The sequence below is a fragment of the Leuresthes tenuis genome, unplaced genomic scaffold (genome assembly GCF_036924035.1).
Source record: "Leuresthes tenuis unplaced genomic scaffold, fLeuTen1.0.hap1 SCAF_24, whole genome shotgun sequence".
NCBI classification, from domain to species: Eukaryota; Metazoa; Chordata; class Actinopteri; order Atheriniformes; family Atherinopsidae; genus Leuresthes; species Leuresthes tenuis.
In genome coordinates, this window is record NW_027325378.1 from 3,068,508 (window position 1) to 3,082,447 (window position 13,940).

At 42.1% G+C, this 13,940-nt stretch overlaps 1 protein-coding gene across 1 annotated transcript in view; it reads left to right on the forward strand.

Annotated features, from left to right (window-relative positions):
• The first annotated feature begins 2,712 nt into the window (after positions 1-2,712).
• Positions 2,713-13,940, forward strand: part of nrbp2b (nuclear receptor binding protein 2b) — a 65,261-nt gene continuing 54,033 nt past the window's right edge. The window contains exon 1 of the mRNA XM_072378106.1: positions 2,713-3,408. Within this exon, the coding sequence (XP_072234207.1) occupies positions 3,289-3,408 (120 nt within the window). The 5' untranslated portion in view covers positions 2,713-3,288. The remainder of the gene's footprint in view (positions 3,409-13,940) is intronic.

A 13,940-nucleotide genomic window follows, 5' to 3' on the forward strand; every position in this document is an offset into this window, starting at 1 on the left:
CTTGGGGTGACCTTTAACCTTTAACATGCTAACTGAGGCCTGTAGAGTCTGAGATGTAGCTCTGGGCTTTTTCACCTTGGGGTGAACTTGCTGGGACGTCCACTCCTGGGAAGATTGACAGCTGTCCTGAATGTTTTCCACTTGTGAATAATCTTTCTCTCTGTAGAATGATGGACTCCAGATAGTCTGGAAATGGCCTTATAACCCTTCCCAGACTGATGGGCAGCAGCAGCTGCTTCTCTAAGATCATTGCTGGTGTCTTTCTTTGATTTTTCATCGTGTTCCAACCCTTAAAATCATAGAGTTGGAGGGTGTACCTTCTGTTTCACATGACTGTGCTGTTCAGCATACCGTATGTGTGAGTTTTCACAAAATGGCGTTGATATTAACTCCTCAGTCTCACTTCAGAGTTCTTCATAACTGCATGATGACACACTTCCTGAGAAATCACCTGCTTTGCTTCATATTTTCTGTCAGGACCCTATTGGTTATGTCTCTGCTCTGCATTGTGGATCCATATTCCCACAATTACTCTGTTTAGATGGATTCAAAACAGTTATATCAATATTTATATATGTTTGATGAAGTTTAGCATTTTCTATAGTAATTTACTCACTGTTTAATCTACACTGTTGATCAAACTTAGGTCAAACTATGAATGTGTTGTCAAGATTTTAACGAATGTATACATTCATTGTTGGTTTTCATGGTGGACGATTAAATAAAGTTTTATTCAACTGTGGCAGACTCCTGCAGATATTAAGGAAACCGGCCCCTCATCAGCCAAGTTTTGGTCAACACAGTGAAAGTGTGAAATATGAGATCAGGTATTCTTAAATCCCTCCTGATAATTGTTTTCCTATATTAAAAAAATAAAATAAATCCACCACAGAGCTGCTTTTCATAAGCCAGTCATTAGGAGGTATGAACAGGGGGACATTTCCCCCCCAAAATGGGCCCCTGGGTAAATTGTCTAACTTGATCCTACTGAAGGTAGCCAAGCATTACCAGACAAATGAATTCTGGACTGACTTCTCCTTATTGTCTGACTTCCAGGCAGCATTTAAGCTGCAGATGGGAACCTTTGCCCTGGATTTTGGGCTGAGGTGGTCTCCACCCTCCTCACCAGGATAGTGGTTCGGGCTTTAGACCAAAGGCCGTCCTCCTTAAGGTACAAAGCTCCCTTTTTTCTTTTTATTAACAGAACAGCACAGGCGCCGTCTGGCACATTTATCTGGTTTGGATCCAGGCTTCGGGGTCCTGACTGCTGCAGTTCTCTGGCTGAGTTCTGATGTTTTTGGGTTGATTTGGGGTTCAGTTTGTTATAAGTAATCCAAACTGAGAAGAAGAAACCCAAGATAAGGACATACTGAACTAAAGAAAATGGAATAACATGCAAAAAGAGTGCTGACTAAAGCAAAAAGCTTTTATTTTTTTCTGTGATGGGTCTGGACATCCAAAATCCTGTGTTCAGGGGTGGAGCCAGAAATGGCGAAGGGCTCCTCATGTTGGCCCCGTTAGAGAGCAGATGGGTCAAAATGCTGGAGACCTGGAGAGATTCTGCATTAATTGTGTGTAGAATGATCTAAAATGTGAGCAGAAAAAAACGTATTTGAGTTATCAATGAGGATTTAATTTCTCTAGGTCATGATGGGAAATACGGAAATGTCCATTTACCATCAAAGGCATCGTTTTTTTTCATGGATGAAACTACCAGGCACAGGTTCTGAGTCTCTGAACCAGAACCTGAGTGAAATGGAAGTGCCGTTCCATCTCTCAGATTGTCTCTTTCAGTCTGAGTGTCATGGGAGCTTATTTAAGGCGTCCCTGAGGTGCAAAACAGAGCCAAAGAGCATAAAACACAAAACAGATCTCAGCTGTTTTATTAATAAATGTCTCATTTTCTGTTTTGCAGATTGTAATTGGAGCTTCTGAGCTCCTTTATTCTCCAACACAGCCTGAACCCTCTGAGACAAGCTTTCTGTCATTTCTTTAAGGAGTCTTCAGGAATAGTTCTCCAGGCTTCTTGAAGGACATCCCAAAGCTCTTCTTTGGATGTGGGCTGCCTTTTGTTCCGTTCTCTGTCAGATGATCCCACACTGCTTCAATAATGTTGAGGTCCGGGCTCTGGGGAGGATTCATCCCTCCATAAGACCTGTTGCCACTGATTTTCAGTCCACTTCTTGTGTCATTTGGCACAGCTCAGCCTTTTCTCCCTGTTTCCCTTCCTTAAGAACGGCTTCTTGACAGCCACCCTTCCATGGAGACCATTTCTGATGAGGCTTGGGCCAACAGTAGATGGATCAGCTGAAGGTCCAGATGCATCTCTCAGGTCCTGTCAGGTCACAGCTGGATTTTTTCCTCTTTCTTAAGGACATCACTTTTAGATCCTGTTCATCTGCTCTTGGTAGTTCGTTTTTTAGGCCTGACACTTCTTGTATCTCTCATATCCAAAGGAAAACATTGAAAGACCTTCAGAAAGCCAGAAAATCTGGCTGCATGGAAGCAAAATATAAAGAAATGAGGTGGCTCGATTCTTTTGAGCATTATTACAGGTTTACATTTTCGACTGTTCTTATTTTACACTGCAGACTCTGTGGTGCAGATTAGATTTAATCCACGCAGAGTGGTAGTCATCCTAATCTACGTTTCGCCTTCATGAAAACGTGCTGTGCGCGCCCAGTAGAGACGTTACGGTATTTGGCTCCATCCCTCTGCGCACCGTGCGTTGCCGGAGCCCACGGCTTCTGCAACACGGAGAATGAGGCGTGTGGAAGATGGTGGAAAAATGAGCTCTGCTGAATAAAACAGACGATATCTGTGGCCGCCGTGGGACGCAGGACGCTCGGGGTGATTACGCTTCTCTGGTCGACCTGCAGCGCCGCGTTTCTTCGGTGTGAATTGGCAGAAAACCATTTCGCAACCCATTTTGCATGCAGTCTGCTCACAGGACGCACGAAGTCTGGGATATATTTTTCCACCCTGTGAAATTGTTGAACCCTCGCACTGTGCACACTTGTAGTTTTTACCTACAGGGCGTGCCGGCTGTGGGGTGTGACTCAGGAGCGCTCGTTTTCAGCCTTTATTCATTCGTCTGCAGAATGTTTTGAGCGCCAAAGGGGGGGTTGACGGAGCGCCTGCTGTCGTCTGGAGGGGGGTGTCTTCACTGCGCAGACAAGCGGCGGACAGTCCTCTGCGCTACCTCCTCCAACACAACAAAACACGGGACGAGAGGAAGAGGGAGGCGCAGAAAACTCGAGTGGAAATCTGGACACATACGCCGTTAAAATGACGATGTCCGTCCCGGAGAGGAAATCAGGATCGGAGGGGAAGGAGGAGGAGAGCGAGGATGAGAGTGAGATCCTGGAGGAGAGCCCCTGTGGCCGCTGGCAGAAAAGGAAAGAGCAGGTTGGTTCAGTTCGCTTCACTCTGATCAGCCAATAAATCAATCAAGTTGCCCTCTCCGGCCACCTGGACCCTGAGTTACGCAATGCTCAGGTCGGGGTATTATTGCCCACTGTTGTTTTGCACCATCCCACCATAAATCTCTCACCGTGACATATCCGGTGATCAGCTTAGCCCACATCTGATCTATTTCAGGGTACACAGTAAATACCGGGGGGGACAGGGGGTCCTGGTGCTGCTCGTCCTGCATTAAACCCATTTCCTGCGTATCAATATCTATACTATTTGATTTGTCACCAGAATTCTTCCGTTTCTGCCCACTTTTGTCCTAAATATTTTATTATGAATTGGACTTTTTGAACGTCTTCAGCCACCCCTCATTTCTTTATTAATTGCAGGAAAATTGGTGCAGAAACGTATTGAAGCATGTGCAAACTTCATGGAACTGCAGTAAAAACGCATTTCTGAGCAGCTTTAAAGTGAATATCTGCTCTGAGCTCCTTTATTCTCCAACACAGCCTGAACCCTCTGAGACAAGCTTTCTGTCATTTCTTTAAGGAGTCTTCAGGAATAGTTCTCCAGGCTTCTTGAAGGACATCCCAAAGCTCTTCTTTGGATGTGGGCTGCCTTTTGTTCCGTTCTCTGTCAGATGATCCCACACTGCTTCAATAATGTTGAGGTCCGGGCTCTGGGGAGGATTCATCCCTCCATAAGACCTGTTGCCACTGATTTTCAGTCCACTTCTTGTGTCATTTGGCACAGCTCAGCCTTTTCTCCCTGTTTCCCTTCCTTAAGAATGGCTTCTTGACAGCCACCCTTCCATGGAGACCATTTCTGATGAGGCTTGGGCCAACAGTAGATGGATCAGCTGAAGGTCCAGATGCATCTCTCAGGTCCTGTCAGGTCTTTGCTGCATTTTTTCCTCTTTCTTAAGGACATCACTTTCAGCTCCTGTTCATCTGCTGTAGATAGTTTTTTAGGCCTGACACTTCTTCTTTTGTCCTCCACTTGTCCAGTTTCCTCAAATGTTTTAAGGACACACTGCACACCATGCTGAGATATGCCAAGTTTTCAGCTAATAGCTCTTTGGGAATCACCTTGTTGCTGCAGAAATCCTATTTTCTGTCTGTCAAACTGTGTTTTCTTTGCTGTTTTTCATAGATGCAGCTAAAGAAATGGGAACAAATGATGTGTCTTTGTGACAGGCTGCTGGTAACAAAGTGCCTAAAGATCCAGTTTAAAATGGCTTCTTTGCTAAGTTGTCTGTTCTGTGTCGACACAACACTGGTTCAACCTTGAGTTGGGAACATTTTAATGCTGGAATGATTCATAGGTTGGTGTTAAATGGCCTAACAAAGAAAAAACTCCTCAGAATATAGTCAGACATGGGGACTGGACTTAAAAAAATGAGAGAAAAAGGAGCCAATGAGTAAAGAAAAACGGTGAAAACTACTGCTCAAGACCACTTTAAAAGATTAAAGAAAGTCCGTCTGCTTGGAAGCAAAATATAGAAAAAATCGGGTGGATTTTACACAGCTCCGTATGTTTTGAATGAAGTAAACAAAGAATCTAAAGTACCACGAAGATCCTGGAAAAAAAGCTTTAAAACCGAGTGACCAGCTGATCCAAGCTGTGTGATTTAAGCAGAGCTGCAGCCTTACTGTCAGCATAGTGATGAGATTTCCAGTCTTTCTTTTAATGGGCGCATTGTTATCTGTAAAACATGCGACGCCACCCTCTGTGATATGAAGAAACACTTTGAGAGGCGAGCTGAGCAGCTCATTGGCAGGAAAGCACCTCCTCTTGTTTTGATCTGACTGAGTGGAGCTTTTAGGACTTATTACAGGCCCAATAAAGTAGTTTCAGTGCAGTGTTTGGGTTGTTGGGACAGCCTATCAGGATCTTTGTGGATCACAACCAAGAGCTTGAAGCTTCTTCCCTCATGAATAATCCACCGTTTGATCGATGTCGACATTTCCGTGACATTCTGCATCGGCTGCCTCGACGTCTGTTTCCACAATGATACGAGGAACCTGAGGCTCTTCCGAAGCCCTCCCTAAAAATGCTCAGCTGTTACCATCGGGGGGGGGGGGGGGGAGCAAACATCTGAAGTGAGAGTATTGTGAAGCGGCCCCAGATAAGGCTGAGAATTTAAGCTGAAATTTATCTCTGGGACACACACGGTCCTGGACGCCGATACCAGCCGATACCAGCCGACCCTGCTGCACATTCAGAGGGTTTTTGTGTTCAAGTGGACACACACAGACAAACCATACCTCCCTGGGGATATTTCTACCCATTGATTACCGATCTATGCCCTGTCCGAGCTGCCCAGGCTGTCACATTGTCATTTACGTCTGGCTGGGAGCATCAGTCATGGTAGCTGGTAGCTGAAGTAAAAATCCACATTGAAGTCTGTCAAAACTCTCATATTTAATGAGCTTTCTGTGTTTTGCTATTGATTAATCTGTCAAATGTCCGTTTGATGAATCATTTGCTTTAACAATGTGCAACAATATCTTGTTTATTTAGTCACAGACTCGGAGAGGGCTCAGTTTACAATGATGGAGAGCAGAAAAGCAGAAGTGGGAAGTCTGAACAGGTGGGAAGTGGAGGCCAGAAACTGATCCGCCTTTCCTCACGCAGGAATATACGCTTATCAGCTCTCAGTTCTGTACAAGAGAGCATCTGAAATGAGGAAAACTCTGATAAAAGTAGAGAAAAGACTGAGCTTAAACACAGGAAAGCAGGATATCGTCTCCTGTAAAAGCTAAAAAGGGATAATTTTTGGTATTTTTACTTGAAAATATGACAGAAATCCCAAAACATCTGGCGTCATCCGACAGTTTTTGAGATATTAGACGGGGACGGTGGCAGAGGAAGTTCCAGCCAACCAGGAATCAAACCAACGACTCACTGCTCAGGGCATTTGTACCAGCCTGATCTACTCCCTTAACACTTGGTGATCGGTGTCTTCTGCTGTGTTCGTCCTAAAAGCAGCTTGTTCTGACAGAGTATTGATTCTTTTACGGGTCTGTTGTGACTGGAAAGCTAAATGTTGTATCATCTGACGCACAGCGATGCACGGTGGAGGCAGCTTTTGTAGGTCAGCTTCGTTGTGTTCCCTGAAGGGTCACCGCAAGATGACATTGGAAGTAAATCAGAGGAGAGTTGGTGGTTTAACAGAGTGCATTCACTCCAGGGACAGATGAATCAAAGGGCCTGGACTGTTGGAGCTCAGTAGTAATGCAATGACGCCGGACGCTTTGCACATCGGCAGCAAAATGATTTATAAGGTCGAGATTTCCATTTATGACACATCTGTGGCTTCCCAGAATGAGGACATTCAGAGTAACACAAAGGCAAGACCGTGAGTCACAGAATAAAGTTGTAGAGACGTGTCCAATAAAATGTCTAAATAGTGGCGGAACAGCTTGAGTAAGGAACCTGCTGTCATTCATGTCATCATTTTCTGAGGAAATCTTGCACAAAATGCATCAAGACAGAAGCTAAAGAAAGGTTTCGGACAACCTGAAATGCTGCTGGTGGCCGGCTTATCAACACAGCCTGCAGCAGCAGAAACCTGCTCCTGTAACTTGCAACAACACTAAACTACGATGATGACCCCCTTCATAGATAAAGATCCATCATTTCGCTTTTAGAATTATAGAAAACTGTACAAATAACTGCAGAATTTACGGCTCAATTCTAACTAGGCTGCCACGATTAGTTGACTAGTCACGATTAATTCGTTGACGACTAATTCAAAGGGTTAATGATATTAATTGTCTTTTTTTTAGTTAGCATATACCTTAAACACTCCAAGCTGGAAGCTAATGATGGTTATATAAGAGCAGCTGCATCCTGGTGCAATAAGCTGTATGTTTTACATTCAATATACGTACGATCCGATTAGTCGACTAGTCACGATTATGTCGAATATTAAATTCGTTGACGACTAATTCAAAGGGTTAATGATATTAATCGTCTTTTTTTTAGTTAGCATATACCTTAAACACTCCAAGCTGGAAGCTAATGATGGTTATATAAGAGCAGCTGCATCCTGGTGCAATAAGCTGTATGTTTTACATTCAATATACGTACGATCCGATTAGTCGACTAGTCACGATTATGTCGAATATTAAATTCGTTGACGACTAATTCAAAGGGTTAATGATATTAATCGGCTTTTTTTTAGCTAGCATATACCTTAAACACTCCAAGCTGAAAGCTAATGATGGCTATATAAGAGCAGCTGCATAAGCTGTATGTTTTACATTCAATATACGTACGATCCGATTAGTCGACTAGTCACGATTATGTCGAATATTAAATTCGTTGACGACTAATTCAAAGGGTTAATGATATTAATCGGCTTTTTTTTAGCTAGCATATACCTTAAACACTCCAAGCTGGAAGCTAATGATGGTTATATAAGAGCAGCTGCATCCTGGTGCAATAAGCTGTATGTTTTACATTCAATATACGTACGATCCGATTAGTCGACTAGTCACGATTATGTCGAATATTAAATTCGTTGACGACTAATTCAAAGGGTTAATGATATTAATCGGCTTTTTTTTAGCTAGCATATACCTTAAACACTCCAAGCTGAAAGCTAATGATGGCTATATAAGAGCAGCTGCATAAGCTGTATGTTTTACATTCAATATACATACGATCCGATTAGTCGACTAATCGAAAAAATAATCGGTTATTAGTCGACTATTAAAATAATCGTTTGTGGCAGCCCTAATTCTAACTGGTACAGATTTGCTTAATGTTTAATTTAATGGTTTTTGTGATGCTTTAACCTATAATTCACTGTCAGTATCCCCCACAAAAAGTCAATATACTTACGATCCGATTAGTCGACTAGTCACGATTATGTCGATTATTAAATTAGTTGACGACTAATTCAAAGGATTAATGATATTAATCGGCTTTTTTTTATCTAGCATCTACCTTAAACACTCCAAGCTGAAAGCTAATGATGGTTATATAAGAGCAGCTGCATCCTGGTGCAATAAGCTGTATGTTTTACATTCAATATACGTACGATCCGATTAGTCGACTAATCGAAAAAAATAATCGGTTATTAGTCGACTATTAGAATAATCGTTTGTGGCAGCCCTAATTCTAACTGGTAAAGATTTGCTTAATGTTTAATATAATGGTTTTATGATGCTTTAACCTATAATTCACTGTCAGTATCCCCCATAAAAAGTCAATATACTTATGATCCGATTAGTCGACTAATCGAAAAAATAATCGGTTATTAGTCGACTGTTAAAATAATCGTTTGTGGCAGCCCTAATTCTAACTGGTAAAGATTTGCTTAATGTTTAATATAATGGTTTTTATGATGTTTTAACCTATAATTCACTGTCAGTATCCCCCACAAAAAGTCAATATATTTATGATCCGATTAGTTGACTAGTCACGATTATGTCGATTATTAAAGTCGTTGACGACTAATTCAAAGGATTAATGATATTAATCATCTTTTTTTAGTTAGCATCTACCTTAAACACTCCAAGCTGAAAGCTAATGATGGTTATATAAGCGCAGCTGCATCCTGGTGCAATAAGCTGTATGTTTTACATTCAATATACTTATGATCCGATTAGTCGACTAATCGAAAAAATAATCGGTTATTAGTCGACTATTAAAATAATCGTTTGTGGCAGCCCTAATTCTAACTGGTACAGATTTGCTTAATGTTTAATTTAATGGTTTTTATGATGTTTTAACCTATAATTCACTGTCAGTATCCCCCACAAAAAGTCAATATACTTATGATCCGATTAGTCGACTAATCGAAAAAATAATCGGTTATTAGTCGACTATTAAAATAATCGTTTGTGGCAGCCCTAATTCTAACTGGTACAGATTTGCTTAATGTTTAATTTAATGGTTTTTATGATGCTTTAACCTATAATTCACTGTCAGTATCCCCCACAAAAAGTCAATATACTTATGATCCGATTAGTCGACTAATCGAAAAAATAATCGGTTATTAGTCGACTATTAAAATAATCGTTTGTGGCAGCCCTAATTCTAACTGGTACAGATTTGCTTAATGTTTAATTTAATGGTTTTTGTGATGTTTTAACCTATAATTCACTGTCAGTATCCCCCACAAAAAGACAAAGTTATTTTGTGTACTCGGGTTTTGTCCTTCCCCGTTTTGCCAGCTCTTTTCTATTGAATGTTAAAAAAAAATGCTAAAAAAAAGTCGCTAAATGTCTCTAGAAGATGATAAGATGACAAGATGATATGTAAATATCATTGACGATTAGGTTAATTTAATTGTGGCCACCAAAATCACGATCGAAATACTATTAATTGTGCAGCCCTTTTGCCGGGTTGAGTTTGGACAGCAAATTATCGCTCGTCTCCTGACATCCTGCTTCGACCCCCTGAAGTGAATCCACACCCAGCCCCACTCTGCAGCTCAGTCTCTCAGAACTCGTTCCAGCTCCATTTTCTATTTCCAGGATCCTTCTCCATCTGCTCGCAGAGCGGTGAAATCGAGGCAGCGCTGAATGCATTCATTTATGAATATATGTGAGGTTAACTGTGATGAGCAGATGCTGTTTTCTGCATTTGCGTGTTAACTGAGATCCCATGCAGGTGTCACTGCTCACACACTTGTGTCAATATGGAGGAATTAGATGCACTAACTGTCGTTTTTTATGGGTTAATAAGTCGTTACGGCTCACATATTCAAGCCTTTAAACTGAACAACTGACCCCTCACACGTCTCTGAGCTTTTCCCTTTCTGAACCCGAGTCAAGTGGCAGATTACTGTAAGTGCTGCCTGGCTTGAAGGCCCCTTATAATAACTGACACTCCATAATAATCCAGCAGCCCAGCGCAGGCTTGTTTGGCAGCTGCCCTTTCAGGAACGACTTCCTCTCGAGTTTCCCAAGAGGGGAAACGGGGACAGTCGGCTTTGATACACCTGTCAGTGATACACTCTGCCAACAGTGGACCTCCTTGCCTGCTGCTAATGGCTTTAGAGCTTTATTGGAAAATCCATTCACACCCTTTAATAACCCAAAAGCAAATATGATAATGATTTGCGCAGATGAGCCCAGTTATTCTTGGTTTGTTCCTCAGCAGTGAGCCTTAATGGGCTCGATAATCCTCTGACATTTCTGCTTGCAAAGCTATGATGTTGGCATTTTTTGCTGCTGTTGATCTCGAGTGTGTGGAAGCTGCTGCTCTGCCTGCTCGGGTGGAGCCGCTGATTTATGAATGACTCGGTGACATGATGTTATTTGCTTTTTCTGTGTTGCAGCCTGACTGTTTCTGACTAAGTCTGATTGCTGCTGAGATGTGCAGGTTCGGTCTGGGCGTGTTATTCTTGAGAAAACCGTCTGTTGGGGAGGAGTTTTAAGTCAAAACTTGCTGTTCATGCAAGCTAACGGCTTCTGTAAAACAGCTGGTAAACATACAGGGATATCATCATGTGCTTTGTGATAAAGGATCAGCTTTATTGCTGATGGACGGCTGGAGGAGAAACTGTCAGTAACTGGGCTGAATGATGCTTTTTAAGATAAATCTTTCATCTGCTTTCAGTTTGTGCTGCATTGTGTTTTGGCTTCACTTTACAGAGCTAAGTAGATCATTCATCAGCTCAGATTATTAGTTTATGGCCTTAAATTACTAATCCTCGTGTGTCGTGTACTCATTGTATTCTCTCAGTTTAACAATTTGTGTCCTTGAAATACCTCTAGTGTTCCTTACACCAGTACCACAGGACAGTTTGACACATTTAATGTGGATTTTTGTCATGTCCTGGCACCCAAAAGTCAGTCAAACACATTAGAATATATGAAATGATCACGTTAGTCCAAGTAAAACACACATTTTAAGACACATGTCACACAACTGAAGTCACAAAACTGATAACAACTCCTGATAATCCAGGTGGGAGTTCACTCACTTTGGACCTATACTCATATCCATGAGTCCAGTAGTCGGCCGTCATGTTGATATATTTTTCTGTCGGTTGTTCTTTCAAAGCAAAAAACAGGCTAAAAGTGTCTGAAAAACGTTATTTACTGACCTGGTGTGTGGAGGTAAAGGCTAAATCAAGGTAGCTCAAATTTGTGTGGAAAACCTTGAACGTATCTAATGTAAAACTCTGATAAACAGCCGTCTGTTCGCTTTATTGTGAGACCAGAAAAGGTTTTGTTGGGGACAGTCGACACAAGCCTTTTTATGCTAGAATGATTCATAGGTCAGTGTTAAGTGGCTTAAAAGCACTTTCCTCTGAAAATGGCCAGGTGCAAAGAGTGAAAATGCATGAAAAAGAAGAAAATTAAACCCTGAAAGACCTTCAGAAAGCCTGGAGAACTGCTGCTCAAGATAAATGGAAAAAAATCACTCATTGGAAGCTAAATATAAAGAAAAAAGGGGGTGTCTGAACACTTTTTCTGTGTAAATGTGCTGAAAATGGACTATTCTGGCTCCATGTACCAGATTAACAGAGTTCAGACCTTCGTGTTCAGTTCCAAAAACAATGTGAAACTGCATTAAAGTTATTCTTGTGGCCCGTCATCATCGGTGGCCGCTGTTTCTGTCCTTCTGTTTTACAGCCCGAACCATCCCAAGCCCTCCACGGGCTAAAAATAGGGCCGCTGTTTGTCAGATCCACAACAACACATTAGGCAACTCGTATCCCAGTGAGTGGTGATGGGAGAACAAACAAGAGGACAGATGATGGTCAACCTAACAGGCAGCACAGCGAAAGCTCTCTTTGCACTTTAATACCGTCATTTTCAGCCTCATGATTAGACTTTACAGCTCATGATGTGCCTGGGTCATGTGATCGGTCATGAAATGTGAACCGGCGAGGCCTCTGGGGGTCAGGGGCTCAGACGGGATAGTCAGAAAGTTAGCCGTCAGCATTTTCCACTCCAGCTGTGCGAAATGGAGCTACCCCGATTTTCTGCCAGTCGGATGTGAAGGCTGGCGTCAAAGGCGGTCTTCGAGGAAGCGCTGACACGTGCGTAGGCTTTAAACCAGATGCCATGGGAGGAATCGCTCGACATCCACACCTCTGAGGAGCGCCCTCGACCTCTAGGAGCATACTCTGTGCACGTGGACAAAAATGTTGCTTTATTTACGGTCATCTTTTGGGGCTGAACCCTCATTTTCATCTTTTATCCATCTTGCATTCACAGGGGGAGAGGATTCTGGCATTTATCCCACGGAAACATCAGTCAAACTGCAGAATAGTTGAATTATTCTCTTTGTTTATGAGCGTCTCTGCCTCTTTTTGCATTAAATGTAAATGTAATTTATTTATACAGCCCTTTACCATTTCGATGTACCAAAGTGCTTTACAGCAGATAATAAATAAAGAAAAGAATAAGTACAAAACAATAAGATAACAAATGCACCGAAGGACGAATTCCTCTCGAGAAGCTAATAAACTTCGCCTCTCTGGTCTATTTAGTTTAGCAGGGAAAGAGCTTTTCAGAACAGCCCCAACAACACCTGAAATCTTCCATCAGTGCTTTTCCTGTGACTCACTGAAGATTCAATACATTTAGAAATGAATAAATAAACTCTGGTTGCTCTCGTCCCTCACAGCAGCTAAAGAAAAACTGGTTTTCATAGCGACGAGTATTTTAAATGTCAGGGTCAGTTTACCAGACAAGCAAAGTGTCTGTCAGCTCATGAGAGCAGTTGTAAAATGCCTTGTGTGGGAGTCTAAAAGAATACCTCAAGCTATGGCTCTAATGTCTCTCAGCAAACACATAGTTGAGAGTCGGCAGAAGAAAATAGGGCGCATTACATCATAAAAATGTGTTTGTAAACGTGTGTGTGACCCATATGTCAATCTGTTTCCTGTGAGGGGTTTATTGGCTTTTATAGAGTAATATAAAGCAGGTTTTACATGGTGTTACTGCTGTGGTACGCTGACTGTGGCTCTATGACAGAAACACATGCACATGCATGACCGACTGTCAGAAAAAGGTCTGCTTTAAGAGGTTGGAGGGCTGGTGTTGGAATAAGTTGCAGGACCTTTCACCTGGAGACCAGTGGTTCAACTCCAGCGTGGGACAGCCGTCCCATGTGATACTCTTGCTTAATTTTATTCTCACATGCAGTTTGGTCGGCACAGAAACGGCCCTTCATTACTGACAAAGACTCAGTGTTTGAGAGGTTGGGGGTGAAGCTGCACTCTTGGATTAGAAACATTCAGATCAGACGTTTCTGCGAACTCTGGAGACGTGTAAATAATCACTCGCAACTGCTTAAAGACATTTCAAACATGTTACCAGTGGTGGACAAAACCAGCTCCATGATAAAGTTACAGAAGTATTTAGTTTCTCTTAAAATAGCTAAAAAAAAAAAAACTGGAATTAGCATCTAATGCATAGGTGTCAAACTCTGGCCCGCAGTGTAATTATATTTGGCCCGCGAGGCAATTTCAAATTAATATTAGAGCTGGCCCGCCAGTATTATACGGCGGCAGCGCTGTAACCCCGCATTCACCGCTTATACTACAAATC